The sequence below is a fragment of the Acomys russatus genome, chromosome 29 (genome assembly GCF_903995435.1).
Source record: "Acomys russatus chromosome 29, mAcoRus1.1, whole genome shotgun sequence".
NCBI lineage: Eukaryota > Metazoa > Chordata > Mammalia > Rodentia > Muridae > Acomys > Acomys russatus.
Window position 1 is genome coordinate 37,761,459 of NC_067165.1, and position 22,740 is coordinate 37,784,198.

Sequence of the window (22,740 nt, forward strand, 5' to 3'; positions counted from 1 at the left end):
CACTTGTTTTAATCTGATCTGTGTTCCCCAAAGGGAAAGAATTAAGATAGGATTAAGATAGGGTTAAAGTAGCCCGGCATGGTGGCGCACGCCTTTAATCCCAGCACTCGGGAGGCAGAGGCAGGCGGATTGATGTGAGTTCAAGGACAGCCTGGTCTACAAAGTGAGTCCAGGACAGCCAAGGCTACACAGAGAAAACCTGTCTCGAAAAACCAAAATAAATAAATAAATAAATAAATAAAAAAGAAAGAAAGACCAAAATCAAGAGAAAAACCACTGGAAACCAAAAGAATCTCTCTGGGGTCCAGTACAATATTTTGATATTTCAATACTTTCCTACAGTGTGTTAATGATCACAGCAAGACTTCTGGCTTGCATCACCACACACACACACACACACACACACACACACACACACACACACACACTCCACCTGTGTCAGGAACACTCAGCATCCTCTCCAATGGCTACATCAGCGTACACAGTTGTTTATTGCCAGTCAAAGCTATTGCACTAAGCTATAGGACAGGGGAACTCATGCCTATGAATTACACCCCTGTACCTATCAACCATCCTTTTTCTCTCTGTCTTGGCAACTTCTCTATCTCTGTGACAACAACACCATGGCCAAGGCAACTTTATAAAATAAAGCAGTTCATTAAGGGCTCACAGTTTCAGAGGCTTAAGAGTCCATGACCATCATGGCAGGGAGCATGGCCACAGGCAGGCAGCCATGGTGCTGGAGCAGCAGCTGAGACCTTATATTTTGACCCATGAGCATGAGGCAGAGAAAGAGACTGACTGGGTCTGCCATGGGCTGATGAAATGTTAGAGCCCACCCCCAGTGACAAACCCTCCCCCAAAAAGCCACACCTCCTAATCCTTCCCAAATAGCTCCACCCGCTGGGGAGCCAGCGTTCAAATACATGAGCCTAATGGGGCCATTCGCATTCCAAGCACCACACCCGCTAACTCTAAATCCCTGGAAACACTTATGGGAGCAGGGACAGCGTTATTTTAGTTTGGTACTTGTTCTTATTTGCTTTCTGTTCCTGTGATCAAAACCACAATCAAAAGCAGCTTGGAGAGGAAAGGGTTTATTTTGGGTTACACTTCCAGGTAATCGCCCATCACTGAGGGAAGTCAGGGCAGGAACTCCAGGACTGAACTAAAGCAGAGAGCATGGAGGAATACTACTTGCTGCCTTGCTGTCTGGCTCATGCTCAGTTAGCTTTTTTATACAGCCCAAGACCATGGGCCTAGGTTATGGTGCCACCCATAGTGGGCAGGGCCTTCCTGTGGACACGCCCACAGATCAAACTGACCAGGGCAATTCCTTTTTTCTTTCTTTCTTTCCTTTTCTTTCTTCTTCTTCTTCTTTTTCTTTCTTTTTTTTTTTTTCTTTTTTTTTGGCTTGTTTTTTGTTTTTGTTTTTTTCAAGACAGGGTTTCTCTGTAGTCTTAGCTGTCCTGGACTCACTTTGTAGACCAGGCTGGCCTTGAACTCACAGCGACCCTCCTGCCTCTGCCTCCTGAGTGCTGGGGTGCTTGGAGCGGGCAATTCCTTAACTGACATTTCCTTCTTCCCAGATGCCTCTTAACTGTGTCAAGTTAAAACTAAAACCTAGCCAGCAGAGCACTCTTGGCATCAGATATATAATTAGAATCATGCATGTAACAAACAAAATGTATTAAAAAACACCCTGTGAGTGTAACAGTAACAGTAACAGGGGCTGTGTAAGCCCTTAGAGGGATCTTGTGGCTTACTTTTCTGGGTATCTTCAAGGACAGCAACTCCAAGCTCTGGTGGCCATTTAGCTAAGTGGCTGGGGATGTGTGGCCAGAATGTGTGCTCTTGGTATACCACCACAGAGCTTGAGTTCAAGCTCTTCGTCGCCATTGACTGGCTTTGTGTCTGAACCTGGCTGAACCTCTTAACTCATCTATAAGATGTAAAATAGATGCCAACTTGTAGTTGGTGCTGTGGTGACGGAATGACATAGGGCTGGGAGGTGGCTGACACCCTCTAGCTCAACCAATGGTAAAAGTTACATGTGAGTTCAAGGCCAGCCTGGTCTACAGAGTGAGTTCCAGGACAGCCAGGGCTACACAGATAAACCCTGTGTGTGTGTGGGGGGGGGGGGGGACTGTTACATTAGCCCCTGCCACTTGGAATCTAGTGTGTGGCTTTACAGCTTCACAATATACTTATTTTGGAGTGATAGGGTCAGATAAGGCTGCTTTCTATGAGTTGGTCTCACAAGATTCCAGGAACCAAGTGTTCTTAAGAATGAGCCACAAAGCCGGGCAGTAGTGGCTCACGCCTTTAATCCCAGCACTCGGGAGGCAGAGGCAGGCAGATTGCTGTGAGTTCGAGGCCAGCCTGGTCTACAAAGTGAGTCCAGGAGAGTCAAGGCTACACAGAGAGACACTGTCCTGAAAAAACAAAAGAATGAGCCACAAGAGTCTCGGGAGATGGCTCAGACAGCAAAGTAATTACCTTGTAAGTACACTGTCTTAATAATTTTCTACTGGTGTGAAGAGTCACGTGACCAGGGCAACTTACAGAGGAAAGAGACACACCATGCCTCCTAATCCTTCTCAAACAATTCCACCAGCTGCGGGCCAAGCATTCAAACATATGGCTATTCTCATTCAAACCAGCAAATACGGAAACCTCAGCTGAAGTCCCAGAACAATGTTATTAAAAAAACAAAACACCACCAAAAAAATATGTGTAATGATGTGTAACTTGGTGTGCTGAGGAGGGAGAGACAAGGTGGCTCTCTAGGGCTTGCCGGCAACCCAGCCAGGCATACTTAACAAGGTCCAGACCAGTGAGAGAGCCTGTCTCAAAGAAACCAGGTAGAGGGGCTGGAGAGATGGGTCAGTGCTTGAGAGCTTGCACTATGCTTCCAAATGATTGGCTCCCAGTACCCACTTTAGGCTGCTCACAATTCTCAGTGACTCCATCTTTTAAGGGTCGGACTCCTTTGGCCAATGTGGGCACCTGCACTCATGTGCACATACTGCCTCCCCCCCCCCCCCCCCCCCCCGCACACAGACTCGTCTGCTTACACATGATTTTTAAAAATCTTAAAAGAGGGGCTAGAGAGATGACTCAGAGGTTAAGAGCACTGACTTCTCTTAGAGAGGTCCTGAGTTCAATTCCCAGCAACCACATGGTAGCTCACAACCATCTGTAATGTAATCTGATGCCTTCTTCTGTCTGGCAGGTGTACATGCAAACAGAGCACTGTATACATAATAAATAAATAAATTATTTTTTAAAAATCTTAAAAGAAAGAAAACAAGGAGGACAAGATAGAGATTTTCCTTTGGCCTACACACACACACACACACACACTTTTCTGTGTGCTACCTGGCACACCCTTCTCAATTGACAAAGTTTACAGAGCTGTCGGGTCTTCTGTAAAGCAAAAGCACTGGATGGAATGTGTTTATAGAGCAAGGGAAGAAAGATCCCTGATTCTCGGGGACCCACCCTAACCAAGGCTGCCAGACAGGACTTCCCTATAGGAGCTCAAAGCAGGGGTAACGTCACACTCCAATGCCTGGACACACAGCAAGAGTTTTATAAGTATTTGTCAAATAAGCAAATTCCTTGGGCAGGGCAGCTTTCATGTCAACAAGTGCTGTTCCTTCTCTCTCTCTCTCTCTCTCTCTCTCTCTCTCTCTCTCTCTCTCTCCAGGCAAACTAAGTCCTTTCTCCTTTGTGAGGGACACTCCTCCGGCTCACAGCTTTGCTTGTTAGCTTTTTAATTCGGCCCAACGGACTCTGGGAAATACCCTGTTCTCCTCTGTACTGTTTACACATTTTGCACACACACACACACACACACACACACACACACACACACACACACACACAACCTTCCCTGGCCTCCAATGTACTTCAATCACTGGCATTCCCCTGCACCCTGCCAACACAGCAGGGCTCTGAGAACCCCAGGATGGCACAGGTTGATTGATTGATCTCCAGGCTTTTCTGCAATTTCTGGCCCTCTGGCTAGAAGCCGAAAGCTCATCTTCATCTGGAAAGGCAACTGTCCTTTCCGGAGGTTTTGTTTTTGAAACTGCATCCGCTTTGCCTCGCCTCCACAACGGTTGCCTTCTGTTTCTCCAACGAAGTGATCAGCTGGCCAAGGTCGAAAGCTTCCCTCCGAATTTAACCTTATTCATCTCCAAATACAAACGGTTCTCCCAGGCAAAGACACTGAACCAGACGCAAATGCAAACATACCCATCTACCTACCTTGAGTGTGTGCGTGTGTGCGTGTGTGTGCGTGTGTGTGTGTGTGTGTGTGTGTGTGTTCTAATGGTAACCTCAGGGATTATTCCCAAGGCACCTTCTTTTTTGAGACCGGGTATCTCAGTGGCCAGGAGCTTCCTGATTGGCCAGGGAGCCTGGGGATGTGGCTGTCTGTATACCTGGCACTGGGATTACAAGTCCTTGCTACCAGCTCCCATTTTTACAAGGGGTTCTGGGAACCAAACTTGGGTTCTTTAAGATTTATTTATTATGTATACAGTGTTCTGCCTGCCAGCCAGAAGAGGGCACCAGATCACATTATAGATGGTTGTGAGCCACCATGTGGTTGCTGGGAATTGAACTCAGGACCTCTGGAAGAATAGACAGTGCTCTTAACCTCTGAGCCATCTCTCCAGTCCCAAACTTGGGTTCTTATGCTGGCACAGCAAGCATTTTACCCACCCAGAAGCCTCTCCAACCCTGGCCTACACTTTCTGTTGACGGCTAACCGTTTCCTATCACCTGGCTGACCGTGACTGGTCTGGCCTGATGGACAGCCAGGCACTGTCATGAGACAGTGAGAGGAAACAGCCACCTCTATTTCCTGCCCTGGATGAACTTGGCAGAGTAGCAGTTGTTTCCTAACCTGCCTCTATCCTGTATTAGCTCTTGGATGACAAAGCCTGACCAACTTTCCTTCCCCCCAGAACATTCCATGGGCTGGGAAGACGGCTCAGTCAGTAAAGTGTTCTCCATGTGAGTGTGAGTATCTGAGTTCCAACACCCAGGCTTACATACAAAGCCATGCACAAAAGCCAGTCGTGGTGGTGCACACCTTTAATCCCAGCACTTGGGAGGCAAAGGCAGGCAGATCTCTGTGAGTTCGAGGCCAACCTGGTCTACAAAACGAGTCTAAGGCTACACAGCGAAACCCTGTCTTGAGAAAAGAAAACAAACAAACAAACAAACAAAAAGAAGTCTGTTGAGAGTACTTAAAATTTCATGCAAGATAAAGCTTCTTTTTATCTGTTGTGTACCAAACAAGAATCCTATGAGAAACCTCTAATCTCAACCTCCCTGAAATCATTGGCCCCTCTTCTAAGGAGACCACACGGGCTTCTTCCCTGACGGGTTTCAGGGAGATGGGCTTCCTCGGGAGATGGGCTGGGCTGTGGGTGCTCTGCAGGGTTCCAGACAAAACTAGCATTTGAGTTTGCTCCCTCTTCAGCCTGTCTGAGAATACTTCCACAGGCTGTAACCTGGAATGCCTGCTCTCAGAAGCCAGAAATATGACAAAAATTCAGATAAGCCAGCGCACTCCGGAGCACAGGTTTGTTCCTGGCTGGCGAACATGGCAGGGCACACTTTCGGCTAGGTGCCTCCCTGCACCCAGCAACCTGCCGCACCCTCGCCTTCTAAGATGTTTAGCACCTGAGTGCAGGATGAATTAAGGCAATTCATTTTAATGCACCGTGCCAAGTCCATTCTAATGTGGGGGAGTGTGTAACTGAAAGAAGAGCTGAAGTCTAGACAACTTCTGTATTCATGTTTAAGGGGCTAAAAGTGGAGTCCAACTTTAGTATCAAGTTCAATCGTCTTTTTTTTTTTTTTTTTTATGTTTGGTAATAGTGAAGAGCTTGAATCCCGGTTCCAGCAGTTTCTGAGATAATAGTGTATAATTGACAGAAGTTGTGGGGCTTAAGTGAGGTAGGCCTGTGACACTCCTAGAAATGTGGTGGGGGATGGGAACGCAACGAGGTGGTATCCTGCCCACTAGTCAGGGCCACCCCGAGTCATGCTGAGATGTGGGTCTCTACATGTGCCAGCATAGTCCGTGCTGGGCTGAGTTTAGCATTGCTGGTCACGGGCGCATTCAGCCTCTTCTGCTACGGGACACGGGCCTTCAAAGGTGTTCTCTTCTGGACTCAGTCTGGGATCACCCACCCAAGCTGCCCTCACAGGACCTCTAACAGAACCAGCTTTATTCAAGGCCTCTGCCACATAAGCCCTCAGCAACTTGTGAGGATTCCAGGGCCCCCAAAACTGGCAAGAACTTCAGGGAAATCACAGGATGATTTCTTTGCCGCATGATTAATGCTGCTCGGACTGGTCCCGGAAGAGCACATACGGGTTAGCGGCAAGCGGCAGCTTGCAGAGTCTTATTAAAAATAAAAAAAAACAATCTTTTAACGGCCAGGCCCTGGGGTATCAGGCTTTGGATGAAAGCTCAGAGTGAGGGTGGGGCCTGGCAACGGAGGAGATGCCAGATGTGAGGCCAACAGGCCTCTTTAGAATCCACTAACACCTTAGAAATGGCAAAGGGGGTTGGGTTATAGCAGCACAACCGTGTGGCACATGACTCTAATAGAAGAATTAGCACACCACAATGGCTCCCAGCCCGGCTCCCCAGTAATAGCTTAATTCAATGGAGTTACCCATCCATATTCATTACCCTCACACAAAAACCCTGCAGGCCTCAATCTTGCCACAGAATAGCCTGCCTACAAGTGGCCACATGGCCGTCTCTCTGGCCACCCTTTCCCAGGCCTCTTCTTTAGCTGTCCAGTTTCCAGGATAACTTGAGTGGTGACTTTTCCTCGACAGGACCAAACCCCAGCTGTGTTTTAGGAGCACCTCGAGAGCTGGCTTAGGAGAGCTGCAGCCTATCCTTGCCTGGAAGGGTGTTGTTAGCCGGCCCCTGGTTTTTCTAGGATGTGGTTTGGGTGGGAGCCTCCCCTCCCTTGGCACTGGTGAGTGACAAGTCACGTCCTCAACACGCATCGTCTCGCCAAGACGGAAATGGAACCAAAATACAGAACTGTATATATCCTAGTGCCGAGGAGACGTTTCAAAGATAGGACTGCCAGGATAGACCAGAGCCCCTTAAAGAATAGCTTCATCCCTTGGGAGCAGACAGCACCGCCTGGTACACTCTATATATAATTTCCTTAACCCTAGTTAGGTGTTGTCTGTGGAGAATTATAGAAGCCTAGGCTAGGCCCACCCATCTCACCCAGATCACTCCCTCACCAGGAAAGACAGTCCTCTCTCTACAAAGGACAGTCCTCCCTCTACGAAGACCACTAGCTTGCTCAGGAGGACTTCAGTCAGTATTTAATGAGCTACATATGATCAGATGATGTTTTGGCTCCCTGGGATCAAGGCTAAAGCTTAGATTCTGAAACCAGAAAAACAGACACAACTGAAAAGTCAAGCAAGAAAGAAAATTAGCCTTTAATCCCAGCACTCAGGGAGGCAGAGGCAGGTGGACCACTGTGAGTTCGAGGACAGCCTGGTCTACAAAGGGAGTCCAGGACAGCCAAGGCTATACAGAGAAACCCTGTCTCGAAAAACCAAAATAATTTAAAAAATTAAAAATAATAAAATACAATAATGGGAAACGGTCATGGAGCCCACACACACAATACATCAGGCAGAGAGATAGATGTAAGACAGAAGAGGGAGATTTGATGGTGGTCCCAGTCTTTTTCTCGGCAGCCTGGTTTCAAACTCTTTATGTACACCGCCGCCTTCCCCCACCCCCCAACCCCCACCCCCATGACCTTTAAACCTCTGATTCTCCTGTCTCCACTTCCCCAGCGCTGAGATCACACCGTTGAACACCGCTATGCTGATTTTTGTATCTTGCTGGCCATGAAACGCAAGAGCTCCATGTACGCAAGGCAAACTGAGCTATATTCTCAGATCCGTTGGTCTTATTTTTTTTTTTTTTTTTTTTTTCGAGACAGGGTCTCTCTGTGTAGCCTTGGCTGTCCTAGACTCACTTTGTAGATCAGGCTGGCCTCGAACTCACAGCGATCCGCCTGCCTCTGCCTCCTAAGTGCTGGGATTAAAGGCGTGCACCACCACCGCCCGGCTCCGTTGGTCTTTTTTTAGTAACTCAGCCATCTGAGTCCTTGGCCAAGTTCAACACCTAGCCTCAAACACACTTAAACCTCAGTGCTCACTGCAACCCTCCAGGTTAGGAGGGGTCGCTCAGAGGCAGAGCGCTTTCTAGCATGCGAGATGACCCCCCCCCCCCCCGCCGTGGTTCCATCCATTCCCAGTGCTAGGGGCAAAAAAAAAAAAAAAAAAAAAAAAAAAAGGAAGAAGGAAAGAGACAAGACCGCTACAAAGACAGCAGCCCTCAGTGCGCCCACTCTACTCCAAGCTGTTCCACCGTCCTCACGTGCTACCGTACCAACTAGCGAGGCCTCTTCAAGTCTGTCCTCGAGAGTGGGACCCTGAGTTCCAACCTCTGTCCCCCCCCGCCCCCCTCCCGCCTGCTCCTCTTTTCAGAAACTTTCCTCTAATCCTCTCATCTTTGGCCAAACCCAGTTGCTCTTGGCGACACCCTCCCATATCATTAGACACCCTCCCGATCCACCCACCCCCACTCCGACGCCCGCAACAGGGGAAAGCGCCATTCCGTACCGCTACCACCTGTGGCTCCCGGCTCCTTCTGCCACACCCACTGGGTCATTCCTGGGGATCTGCCCCCATCTAAGCTGCTCCAGCTCTCTCTCTCTCCGGGTCTCTCTCCGATTTCAGGCCCAGGCATCTACCCGCCGCCACCCCTGCCTCCCCTCCATCTCTAACAGCAAGTGCCGGTTGCCACTCACGCGGGGCGCTTACCTCCCAGCGCAGAGTCCCAGAACCAGACGCTTCCCAAAACCCAGAACAACACTGGCGCCGTCCACATCTTGGTCTCTTTGGAGCCTCAGCAGCTAGTGGTTTTTGTGGGTTGTGAAAAAAAATGAAAAAAGGCTTCGCAGCCACAGGCCCAGCGGGGAAGAGCTCTCGGGAGGAGGCTGGAAGGCTGTGTGTAAAAGTCCCAGCGCCAAAGAGTGCCCGGGCTTCCTTGGCTCGCGACAGAAGGCACAGAAAACTTGGCAGCTGCCAACTTCTCGGCTCAGTCAGCTTTTATGTCTCCCGACCCCGGGGGCGGGAGCGGGTGGGCGTCAGGTGGTCCCAGCCTAAAGATCTAGGACCGCCCCCCGAATTCTGTTTGGCTAGCATCACAAGATGACCTCAGGCCAGGTTTAAAGTTACAGGGACTCAGCCGCTGGGGCCCAGCCCAGGCCAAGAAAGAAAAAAAAAAAGAAAAAAGAAAAAAGCTTTTGACTTTGTTCCACCACAGGAGAAAGAGGGACCACATGCAACAAACAGTTCTGCTTTACAGTTTTTGTTTATTTTTCTACTATATTTACTATTTTGTTTTGAAGGAGAAAGCACAAAATCTATGCTTTCCTTGTTAGGAGGCAGAAAGGAGACTCACACAGTGGCATGTGTGGCTAGTTTTATTGGTTTTATGGTTTTAGAGCCACACATTGGTTGGTTTTTGTTTTGGTTTGGTTTTTGGTTGTTGTGTGTGTGTAAATACTGAATTTGATGCTTTGAAGAAAAAAAAAAAAAGGTCGTCGTTTGGATGGGTCAGAGGCAGCTGGTGTTAATTGAGCCCTCATCCAAAGCACCTCAATGTACCTTGTCCTCCCACAGCTGGCCACCAGCGCAGTACATGGTTTGTAGGGTACTTGTCTGGAGGAAGTGCTTAGCCTGATAGGTTGGTTGGCCTTAGTGACTTACACAGATTTTCGAGGCAGAGCACATGACATCTGATTGCTGGGACATTGTGGCTTCAGCTGGAGACGGGAGCAGCTGTGTTATCTGACCAGTGGCCACTCACCTGGAACTAAGAGTTCCTACTCATCCGTTTTAATCCCAGGGTTTAACCGGTAATGCTGCCTTTCTTGACTTAAACAATCTTTCCCGTGGTCTCAGGGAGTGGGAACCTGGGCAAGAGAACTCCTTTTCCTGATTCCCTTCTAACCTGTTGGATTTAACAGGGCTGGGGAGGTGGTCTGGGCGACACTCCCAGATGCCATAAATTCCATTCAACAAAAGCATTTGAAGATGGGCCTCTGAGATGGCTCAGCCACCAAGCCTGGTGACCTGAGTTCTGGGCTTTGAGCCCACAGTGTATTGTGAAAGGAGAGAGCTGATCCCTGAATGTTGCCCTCTGACAAGACAGCTCTCTCTCTCTCTCTCTCTCTCTCTCTCTCTCTCTCTCTCTCTCTCTCTCTCTCTCTCTCTCAAAAGGAAAATAAATAAATAAATAGAGAACTTAACAATGAGTGTCTCCCAAGGTGTCCCAATGGGGGTGAAAATGGGATGTTTCCATCCTTTCATCCAAGTTTGGCACAGTGACCCACACTTGTAATCCTAGCACTGGGAGGCAGAGGTAGGCGGGTCTCTGAGCTCGAGGCCAGCCTGGTTTACAGAGTGAGTTCCAGTACAGCCAAAGTTACACATAGAAATCCCGTCTCAAATAAAATAAAATAAAATAAAAATAAATAAAAAGCTGGGTGTGGTGGCACACAACTTTAATCTGAGCACTTGGGAGGCAGAGGCAGGTGGATCTCTGTGAGTTTGAGGCCAGCCTGGTCTACAAAGAAAGTCCAAGACAGCCAGGGCTCTGCATAACAGAGAAACCCTGTCTCGAAAAACCAACAAAACAAACAAAAAAACCCAACCCAAAACTAACAAAAACCTACTACAGTAGATTGGTTTTTAAAAATTATTTATCGTTAGTGAGTGTTTACATACATGCATATGTGCATATAACATGGTATGTGTATAAGGCCAGAGAACAGCTCGGTGGAGTTGCCTCTCTCCTACCTTTACACGGCTTCCGAAGCTCAAAAGCTTTCCACTCACTAATTAATAAGACCTTATGAGAAAATGCTAGCTTAAGCCAGTGTCCCTGGAAAACTTGCTCACGGGGACAGTTGGCAAGCTGTGTGCCCGTTAGAGGCTGCCCACCACCCAACAGCAGGTGTAACTTGGCAGGCAGGAGGTTTTACATAGCTAGGGATTACTCAAGGGACAGTGGCTCACCCTGGGGCTACAAGGTAGGACTGAAGTGGTTTCGGGAAGTGAGGAAGAGAAACCCGAGAGAAATGACTGCTGAGTTGAGCGACGTGTGTTGTAGACTGGAACGCAGATAGCCGGTGTGGCCTCTCTGACAAATAATAGAGACAAACGGACTCTGCCTTGGCATCTGAGGCGTTAACACTCAGTTTATCCCAAGGCTTGTTTAGGAGTAGATTAAGAGTCCAGGAACTGTATCCATCCCCTGCTCGTCTCTCCCTATGTCATAAGGATGTGTCTAAGTTGTTGAAAGCTGGTCCTCTACTTTCTTGTAAAAGATGGGGCGGGGAGGGGGCGGGCGGCATGTAGCATAAGTGAAAACAGAATCCTGTCAGGGGCCTAGAGACAAGGAGAAGGCTGGGGAGGATGCAGGACTGGGGGGAGTCTGAGATGGTTCTGTTAACTGACCTTCTGAGGACGTGAGTGGCTGGCCCCGAGAAAGGTCACTGAAGGACAGCGGTGAGGGAGGACTTTGCATTCCACAACCGAGCAAACAGCAAGTTGAAGACACCTGGGCAGCAGGATACCCTTCAGAAGGGTCTTGTGACACAGCTTGTGTGAAGACTGAGTCAACAAAGAGGCAGAATGACTGGCGCCTTTAAGACAGTACTCACAGCCCCGCCATTTGCAGATCTTACCTTGTGATCTCATCCGACCAACTGGCCTTTGATCTAGGATCAAATCTTCCAGGAGAACGGCTGGCACTGATTCACCTGGAGGGCTGGCTTACACACGGGTCGCTGGGGGGTTGCTGGGGTCGCTCAGAAGTTCTTATTCATTAAAAGGAGAAGAATGGCGGCGGGGGGGGGGGGGGCTCCCATACTGAGAACTGCTCTACAGAACATACCATAAAACATTAGCCTAGAACTTCCTACCTAGACCACAGAAATCTGTCTGCTTCTATCTCCCTTATGCAGGGACTAAAGGTGTGCACCACCCTGCCCAGCTCCCTAAATACTAATCTGTGGTTAGTTGAACCCAGGATCCAGAGGGCTGATTGAATAAGATGTTAAACATGTTAAGCATTTCCTAAAAAGAAATGAGTGGGCTGGAGAGGTGGCACATCAGTTAAGAGTGCTTGGTGCCCTTCCAGAGGACCTAGGTTCAGTTCCTAGAATCCACGTGGCAGTTCCAGAGGGTCATATACCCTCGTCTGTGTCTCTGTGGACACCGTACATATGTGGCACGCAGACATACCAGCAGGCAAAACACTGATATACACACAAAAAAATTAAAATCTAACTCTCTCTCTCTCTCTCACACACACACACACACCACCACCACCACCAACAACAACAACAATAAAAACCCAAATACTATGAATAATGGCTATAAATAGAGAAATGTTTTACAATAGGATTTGATAAAATTGACCATTAAAAGATGTATAAAAGTTGGGCAGCATACACATCTTTAATCTCAGCACTCTTGAGACAGAGACAGGTGGATCTCTGAGTTTGAGGCTAGCCTGGTCTACAGAGTGAGAGTGAGTTCTAGGACAGCCAGGGCTATGTAGTAAAACCCTGTCTTGAAAAACCAAACCAAACCAAACAATCAAAAGCAAAAAAAGAAGCAGGGTGTAGTGGCGCATGCCTTTCACCCCCAGCACTCAGGACGCAGAGGCAGGAGGATCTCTCTGAGTTCGAGGCCAGCCTGGTCTACAAAGCGAGTTCCAGAACACCCAAGGCTACACAGAGAAATCCTGTCTCGAAAAACAACAACAACAACAACAACAACAACAACAACAAAAAAAAAAAAAAAAAAAAAAAAAAAAAAAAGAAAGAAAGAAAAAAGAAAAACCAAACGGGGGAGGGGGGGGGGGAAAATCAGTTAGAACTTTGCCATGCTGAGGATAAAACCCAGGAGGTTCTCCATGCCAGACAAGCGTTCACCACCAAGCTACATCCCAGCCAAGATCAGAGCAATGTTTTCATGTTAAATCTCCCTTCTTCCTCCTTCTCCTACTTATTTTTGTTTTCAAGACAGAGTTTCTCTGTGTAGCCTTGGCTGTCCTGAACTCATTTTGTAGAGCAGGCTGGCATGGAACTCACAGAGATCCACCTGTCTCTGCCTCCCAAGTGATGGGATTAAAGGCGTGCGCCACCACCCAGAGTGGTGTTTTAATGTTAAATTTCTCCTCCCGCTCCCCTTCTTTTTGTTTTCAAGACAGGGTTTCACTGAAGCCAGGCTACAGTCAGGAGCAGGAAGATGGTTGCTCACATTTGCCTCCACACAGGAAGCATTCACTTCAGGAGTGTATTTCCTTTTGGAAGTCAGGGTCCCATATAGCCCAGGGTGGTCTTGAACTGACAATATGGCCAAAGCTAGCTTTGAACTCATAATCTTCCTTTGTTCACCTCCCAAATGCTGGAAACACTGACACTCCATGCTACACCTAGTTTTATGGGTGCTGGGGATTGAACAAGAAAGGCTTCTTAAGCCCTCAACAATTAAGTTACTATTCCAGCCTTATGGTTGAGTCTTCACAGGCAGTCTTTGGTGGTTGAGGTGGGTCCCCATTGCTGTCATAAGACAAGGAATGAGCTATTGTGTGGATTCTTCTTATGATCTATAAAAGAGATTGGGATCTGCTTGGAATGATAAGGAAATTACTCCAATCCAGAACAACCCAGTGCTATTCGTCCTCCGGGGTGGGTTTCATACGTGCTGCTCTGGTCATCAAGGTAAACAGCACGTTTGGAGAGAAAGTGAGGGGCCGTCTTAAAGACTCTAGTCTCTTGGCAGACTCTCACTGCTCCAAAGAAATGCAAAGACTCCCTTAGCTGACAATGGTTGTTGTCATAGCAACTCATTGCTTGTTTACACTGCCTTCCCCCAACTAAAAGGAGAACTTGTCTGAATCCACTTTGAATTCAGAGATCTCTTATGATTCACGATTTGGGTGGCAAGAGTCACTTTAGTAGTTTGGGATCAGAATCAGGCTGGGTTTGCTTTCTTTCATTCTTTTTTATTCTCCCCCAACCCTAACCCCCCAACCCCTACCCCCACCCCAGAAATAGGATTTCTCTGTGGAGCCTTGGCTGTTCTGGACTCACTGTGTAGACCAGGCTGGCCTCGAACTCACAGTGATCTGCCTGCCTCTGCTTCCCAAGTGCTGGGATTAAAGGTGTGCACCACCATGCCCTGTTGGGTTTGCTTTTTTTTTTTTTTTTCCGAGACAGGGTTTCTCTGTGTAGCCTTGGCTATCCTGGACTCACTTTGTAGACCAGGCTGGCCTCGAACTCACAGCAATCCGCCTGCCTCTGCCTCCTGAGTGCTGGGATTAAAGGCGTGCGCCACCACTGCCCGGCTGGGTTTGCTTTCTTAAGGTAAATGCTGAGTTTGTGATTTTTGCACTGACACCAAAATCTCATTCTGGTCTGGAACTTCCGGTTTGCTTGCCTCAGCCTTCCCAGTGCTGGGATGGCAGTGGTCACTGCAAAGGCAGAGCCAGAGCTGAGTTGGCATGAACAGGCAGTGGGAGGCAGATGGACATTTGTCACACTGAAGTGCAGAGAAAGTTTCTTTCAGTGTGTTCATCTGTCCTTGAGGTGAAGCTCTGCTGAGTGGATGCACCTGGGTGTGGGGGCCAGGGTTAGGAAAGCATGTGGGGCAGGCTGGAGAGCAGCTGGGGCCAGCCTTTACTGCTCCCTCGAATGGTAGAGACTTTATGACATTGATCCCAGCCTTTTCCTCTCTTTGTTTTTCTGAGTGGAAAGTGGGCTTGTGCAAATGACCACAACAAGGACTCTGTGTCCCCAAGAGTGTCCTCCTTGGAGAAGCAAATGCACACTGAAGGCTTGACCAGACACTTTATTCTGCCACGCAGCTGTCTGTCACAAGGACAGCTGAGTACCAGCGTTATAGACCTCATATCATCCCACCCTGGAGGCTCCTCCCTGGTGCAGATAGCATCCTGGCCAGAGATCAGGTCACAGGATCACAGGCTTGGGGGTTCAGTCCCTATGGTGTAGCATGGACCCTGCTGTTGTTTTAGAACCTCTTTTGTTAAGGGCCCAAATCTGTTTTAATCACAGCTCAGGAATCTAACTGAAATACTCAGACAATGTCTGCCAAGAGGTGGGTTTGGCCATGTCAGGAAAACAGGAAAAGGCTTAAAAGTTAATAAAGCTGGAAGAAAACAGCTTAGTATGAGAGATGCTCCTGCTATCCAGCTGCCTTCAGGCTATAAAGTGAGCAAGGGCTCTCCTTGCTTTGCCCATCCCAGTATCTTTTCTGGAAGTGGTCAAGAAGCACCAGGAGGCTTCTGGGAGATGTTATTGGAGTGACATTTCGGCTTTCCCTTCTGGTGCAGGGGCTGTGGTCACATAGTCATTACCAGGATAAGGTCAACATGCGCTACACAAATACACAGTGTGCGCAGCAGTGTCTTGGCTCCCAGGACATGCCAGAAAGCAAGACTTTCAGGCTCCCATTTTGGAGCCTCTTGTATTCCAAAGAGATAGATGATGGGGTCGGAAACTGAAAAGATAAGCAAAAATAATAATAGAAAAGAATACCTCAAAGAAATTCATCAGTGGAGGATATCAACTTTCCTCCGAGAGGTAACAAATCCCCGGAGGAGAATCTACCCTGTAAAGGAACACACAGGTGGGGAGAGTCAATGGCATCCATTTCAGAGTCTCTGTTGGGCCTGCTTTCTTCTCTAATGGGCATCTACTTCCGGATTCAGTGTTCTTTTCCTCTGGACTTCACTATAGACACACAAGGCCCTCAGCTATGCCTAATCCTAGGATGGAGTGTTGCCCCAGGCAAGCAAATCTCACCCAGAACACCTAAAGTACAGTTTGAAAGATTGCTGTGTGCTGTGGCTTGGAAATCATCCCCAAAGGCTTCCGGAGTTGAAATTAATCTCCTTTGGGAGGTGTTGAGAGGATAAGCCCCTGGGTTGTGTCATTCAGAGGTGGGGCCTTTGGAAGGGAGCTCAGTTGTGCTTGTTGTGATGGGGCCTCTTGGTGGAATCCTGGTGATTTTATAACAAGGAGAGCCCAGAACACACACACACACTACACACTACACATAGACACACACATACACACACAGACACACTACACCACACACATACCACATAGACACAAACACATACACGCACACACCACAGACACACACACATATACACACACATAATACCACACACCACACACACACACACACACACACACACACACACACTATACCACACACCACATACAGACACAAACACATACCACACATAGACACAAACACACACACATATCACTCACACACACAGGCATGAACACAAGCGTGTGTACATAGGTCACAGCCTTTGAAGAAACTCCATTTTCCTAGAGCTTACCCAGGTTGAGGAGTTACCTGTCATTGGCAAAGGACAACTGGGAAACACAGAGTACAAACAGCCTCCCTTAAGAAAGCACCATAAGGCTTTCATATGTGTTTGTGTGCGTGTGCATGTGTGTGTGCATGTGTGTGTGTGTGTGTGTGTGTGTGTGTGTGTGTGTGTGTGTGTGTGAAGGTGGAGAAGAGGGGGAAAGGGCAGGGGCAGGCAGGTTATGCCTTTTTTGGCAGGTAGATGTCTCTGCTAAGAGTGAAATTCAGCTTTGAATCAGGAATTTTTTTTTTTTTTTCATTTTTAACCAAGGTTGGGTTATTCTTAATGCAGATGGCAAAAATGACCTAGTTTTCATTTTGTGTCTTGGCCCCTTCTGTATCTTGGCTCTGGACTTTGATGATGGCTGCTAGTGCCCTGGTGGCCAAAGCAGAGAGTGTGACAAGAGGCCAAGGGAGGCCAGACAGGCAGCCTGGCTCCACACAGGAGCTGTCCTGCCTCACCTATCCGTCTGGACAGGTGTGACATTCTGTCCTGTCAGACAGGAAATGAAGGCAGATTCTGACAAGGACAGTCTGATCCATCAATCTACTTGATAAGGAAGGCTGGCTTTGCCAGCATGGTGTGGGATACAGATTTCCTACGGGTTCATTGAACAAAATTTATGGCTTAATGGAAAAAACTAAGTAAGTGTAAGTGGATGGGAAGGTCAAACCAATTCAAGTACAGAGGTCTCATGAAATGTTTTATTTTGCCAACTGTTAAGTACATCTAATTAAAATATGCTAAGCAGAATAATAACAGTTAATAATTCTGGGAAGTTCCCTTAAGGTGTTCTTTCTTTTGCATGTTTGAATTTTTAAATTACAGCTTATTTATTTATTTGGTTGCCTGTCTGTCTGTCTGCACATGCCATCCATGGCACACATGTGAAGTCAGAGTACTATTGGAGGGAGCTGGTTCTCTCCTTCAACCGTGTGGAGCCTGGGGATCCCTGACTCAGGCTGTCAGGCTTGCTGACAAGAACCTTCACCCTCTGAGCCATTTTGTTGGTCTGGGTTATGCCTTCTGGAAACTGGAAATAGCTCAGTGAGTGACTTAGTACCATCTCTTAATGCCAAGTGAAAGGTTTCCAATTCCTTTTTTTTTTTTTTTTTTTTTTTTTGGTTTTTCGAGACAGGGTTTCTCTGCCTCCCGAGTGCTGGGATTAAAGGCATGCACCACCACCGCCCCGCTTTTTATTAGTATTATTAATTACATTTTATTTCTAGGTGTGTGTGTGTGTTACATCTGTGCTGGTGCCCAGAGGCCAGAAAAGAGGGTGTCTGATCCCCTGGAGCTGCAGCTACAAGTGGTTGTGGGTGGGCTGTCCAAAGTGGGTACTGGAAACTGAACCTGGGTTCTCTGGAAGTGCAGCAGGTGCTTTTAATTGCTGACCCATCTCTCTAGGCTGTGGGAGGGACTGTAAACTATGTCACAGGTGAAAGCAGTCTTGGCGGGCTTTGCCCTTGGACACACCATGGATACTCTCTGATACTAACCTTGAGATAGACTGGGTGGAGCCATCCTGAGCCTGGAATTCAGGAAGCGGACCTGGGGACTCCACCTGGACTATTGTGTTTCTAATCTGACCCTCAATGGGAGAGGGAGACCGCCCCTTGCACGGGACAGACAGGCAGGTGGAGAGGAGAGAGGAGCGGCTGGGCTTGAACACATGTGGATTGGAAGGAGGATCAGCGAACAGGCCGGACCAGCACACAGACCAGAGACACCTTGGGACCCATCCCGTGGAACGGATACCAGAAGGTTCACTCTTTTTCCCCTTTAACCTTTTTTCCCTCTTGTGTAAGCTAGTTGGGTTGTATAATAAAGTTTAATTGTTAAGAAACAGAGCCAACACTAGGCTGAGTTAATTAGTTTATTAACGCATTTATTTATTTTGGTTTTTGGTTTTTTGAGACAGCGTTTCTCTGTTTAGACTTGGCTGTCCTGGACTGGCCTTGAACTCACAGAGATCCAACTGCCTTTGCCTTCCAAGTGCTAGGATTTTTAATTTTTGGTTTGTTTGTTTGTTTTTTTTTTTTTTGAGACATGGTTTCTCTGTGTAGCCTTGACTGTCCTGGACTCGCTTTGTAGACCAGGCTGGCCTTGAACTCACAGCGATCTGCCTGCCTCTACCTCCCCAGTGCTGGGATTAAAGGCATGTACCATCACGGCTGGCTAATTGTTGGACCCTCACGCCCAACTCGGGAAAGGGGTAGCCAAGAGAGACCACGTGAAACACGGAGCACTGATGCAAAAGCAAAGGTTTATTTCTGACGCGTCAGGGTCCCTCAGATCTCGGGAGGTGAAGGACCCTGAGTGACTATTACAGGCTAGTTTTAAAGGCAAAAACCGCAAAGCAGGTGGGGTTGCTTATCAAGTTAGACCATATGGACATTAGGACATCTGGCTCTGGGAGACCTCTTGTGGGGACTTGGGTGTGGGTCCCTAGGGCGGTTACTGGAAACCGTATGGGGACGTTTGATATTTGGAAGCTTGCATGTAACTATTCTGGGAACTAGGGTGGAGCTCTTGAACAGGGAGAAGCCTCTAAGGCTAGACAAGCAAACAAGGCATCTTACATTTTATATTTTACAGTTTCTCATAATAATGTATACTGCGCTTGCAGAGGACTTGAGTTTGGTTCCCATCCCCCTCATCCTCCGGTTCCTGTAGCTACTGTACTCACTTCTATTTCATATATGCTCTCTAGACTTCTTCTAGCATCATCAACCTAAGCGTTTCCATCACAGAGGCAAGCGATTTTTTTGTTTTGTTGAGACAGGGTTTCTCTTCGTAGCCTTGGCTGTCCTAGACTTGCTTTGAAGACCAGGCTGGTCTCGAATTCGTAGCAATACACCTGCCTCTGTCCCCTGAGTGCTGGGTTTACAGGCATGCACCACCAAGCCCAGATGACAAGTGGTTTTTAAATGGATGAGGAAAGGTGTCACATTGCTATGAATTTTTTTTCCAGATTCTCTTGTATGTATTTGAGAGATTACATTTATACTATACTGTGGTGTGTGTGATATATTTGTGTGCAAATATTTATTTATTTACTTATTTGTTTATTTTTTTGTACTGAGGATCAAACTTAGGGGCTCATATATTGTAGGCCAGGGCTCCACTCATTTTTATTGAGTATAGCTCTTCCCCAGTTAAAGTGGTCAGAGACGCAGGCAGCTAGAGACCTCAGTGATGGACGACAGCTAATATACATGAGGACTGGATCCTGACTCGCCTGTGACATATCCCCAGGCTGGGAGTTCCATCTGTTCAGCTACTAACCTTGTGATGAAGGATTCTGTCTGTCTGTCTGTCTGTCACTTAGCCTAGGCAAGCCTCAATCTCATTAGAGTAGACAATGACCTTGAACTCTTACCTTCCTGCCTCCAGGTATGTGCCACGCCCAGTATTTGTGTGGTGCTGAGGATGCATGGGGTTGTTTTTGTGGGTCAAGTGGTGAATTCGCAGCGAATGGGCTCCAGCTGCTCCAGCTTCTCCAGCTGCTCCAGCTGCTCCAGCTCCTCCAGCTGCTCCAGCTGCTCAGGCTCCTTCCCCTCAGTTCTCACAAAGCCTGTCTCGCTGTGTGCAGCAGCCCGGACTGACTTCCTTTTTCTGATCATTTCCCTCTGGTTTATGAAAGCTGCCTCAGCTCCAAGTCCTCTCCCCATGTAATCTTATGTCTCCAGACTAATCCTCCCGAAGGAGATACCTTGGCTGTCTTGTTTTCAGAATGAGGGTCAGAAGGGGTTTTATCCTCCAAGTGACCTTTAACAATTTTTAATCTCATGTTTTATCATTACCGGGGGTGAATGGTTGTTACGCCAGACTATCGGTGTTCCTAAATACCGCACACCGGCCAGGGCGTGACTCCATAAAAAGGAATTCCTGAGCTCCAGATATCAACAGTCCAAGGTTCAGAAGCCATGCTGTGGCTGAGAGATGGGAACATCCCAGATAAGCCATCTTAAGCCCTGCCACGCCTCAGCTGTCCCACAGCCCAGGTCTGTAGCTCCCTGTCTCTCCGCCCACCTCCTGCGGTCCCCTCTCACCTCTCCTCCAGTGTATCATCCAGTTCTCCCTCTGCGCCTCCTGCCTCAGTGTCGTCCTGCGTTTTCCTCCCTCCACCTGCTCAAATACTGAGGTTAGAGGTATGTGCCACCACACTCAACCTGAGTAAAACGTTTTAGCAGTTGATTTTTTTCAGCATGGAACCCCCTTCCTTAGTAATCTCAGTACAGGCTCATTCCTTTGAAATGAATCTGTGTTTTCCCAAGTCACACCCATTGGTGGGCAGGGTCTTGTTCCCAGGACAGCTTTCCAGTTGTCCCAGTGGGGAGAAAATGGTCTCCCTGTTTGATTTTCATTGCTGTCCTGACCATGGCCCAAAGCGGCTTGGGGAGGAAATGGTTTATTACACTTACACATTCCATTCACAGTCCTTCGTGAAGGGAAGTCAGGGCAGAAAGGGAAGCAGAGGTTTGCTCTCTGTGGCTTGCTCACCTTATTTCTTATACAAACCAGGACCACCTACCTAGGTATAGATAACACTGCCCATAGTGGGCTGGACTCTCCAACATCAATCATTAGCCAAGAAAATGCCCCGTAAGCTTACCCCCGGGCATTTTGGGGATGGAAGCACTTTTTCACTTGAAGGTCTCTCTCTTCCCAAATGACCCTAGCTTGTGTCACCATTGAAGAGATGAACATAGCTGGGCTGTCAGTGGTGGTGCGTGCCTTTTAATCCCAGCACTCAGGAGGCAGAGGCAGGTGGATCTCTGTGAGTTCGAGGCCAGCCTGGTCTAAGTGAGTCCAGGACAGCCAAGACTAAAACAGAGAAACCCTGTCACACACACAAAAACCAAACCAAACAAACAAAAAACCCCAAACAAATAAAAAAGAAAGAAAGAAAAGAAAAAAAAAAAAGCTGGGCATGGTAACACATGCCTTTAATTCCAGCACTCAGGAGGCAGAGGCAGGTGGATTTCTGTGAGTTCAAGGCCAACCTGGTCTACAAAGCAAGTCCAGGACAGCTAAGATAACATAGAGAAACCCTGTCTAGAAAAAAACAAAAAGAACGTTCTATGTTCTGTTCTCTCTCTCTCTCTCTCTCTCTCTCTCTCTCTCTCTCCTCTCTCCTCTCTCCTCTCCTCCTCTCTCTCTCTCTCTCCTCTCTCTCTTCTCTCTCTCTCTCTCTCTCTCTCTCCTCTCTCTCTCTCTCTCTCTCTCTCTCTCTCTCTCTCTCTCTCTCTCTCTCTCTCTCTCTCTCTCTCAGCAGGGAGCAGTAACCATGCCCCAGGCTGAATGCCACCCACCCTTTTTTTTTAAGATTTATTTATTACGTATACATTGCTCTGCCTGCTTGTACCCCTGAAGGCCAGAAGAGGGCACCAGATCACATTATAGATGGTTGTGAGCCACCATGTGGGTGCTGGGAATTGAACTCAGGACCTCTGGAAGAGCAGTCAGTGCTCTTAACCGCTGAGCCATCTCTTCAGCCCCCGCCACCCACTCATTTTTTTTTTTTTTTTTTTTTTTTTTTTTTTGGTTTGTTTCGAGACAGGGTCCTCGGTGTAGCCTGGCCATCCTGGACTCACTTTGTAGACCAGGCTGGCCTCGAACTCACAGCGATTCGCCTGCCTCTGCCTCCCGAGTGCTGGGATTAAAGGCGTGCGCCACCACACCCGGCTGCCCGCCACCCACTCTTGATAGATCCTCTGTCAAACAAATAAGTTCACTACTCTCGACTTCAGCACCATTTAAGTTCTCAGGTCCTGGGGAGAACGCAGGCAGAATGTACCTTGAGCAGACTCTTGCTCAGTACCCAACAGTTTTCGTTTCTCTTTGGAAGCTGGTGATCAAGGCCTCCATTCTCCATATGTCTCACCGTATCCTCTCCCAGACGCTGAGCTGAATGGTCCATCAGGCCATCCCCAGAGTGCTCCTTGGCATTTCTAGCCTGCAGCTCCAGACACTTCCACATTCCTTTTACAAACCAGTCAGCAGCAACCCCAGCCCTCAATGCTAATTTTCTTTCTCTTCTATTTCGTTCTTTGGTTGGTTGGTTTTTCAGGACAGGGTTTCTCTGTGTAGCCTTGGCTGTCCTGCACTCCCTTTGTAGACCAGGCTGGCCTCAAACTCACAGAGATCCACCTGCCTCTGCC

General features: G+C 48.0%; 1 protein-coding gene across 1 annotated transcript in view; it reads right to left on the reverse strand.

The window, feature by feature from the left end:
* Window positions 1–9,253, reverse strand: part of Pdpn (podoplanin) — a 33,777-nt gene extending 24,524 nt beyond the window's left edge. Inside the window, exon 1 of the mRNA XM_051171746.1 lies at window positions 8,908–9,253. Coding sequence (XP_051027703.1) covers window positions 8,908–8,974 — 67 coding nt within the window. The 5' untranslated portion in view covers window positions 8,975–9,253. The remainder of the gene's footprint in view (window positions 1–8,907) is intronic.
* Between the last annotated feature and the right edge of the window lie 13,487 nt (window positions 9,254–22,740).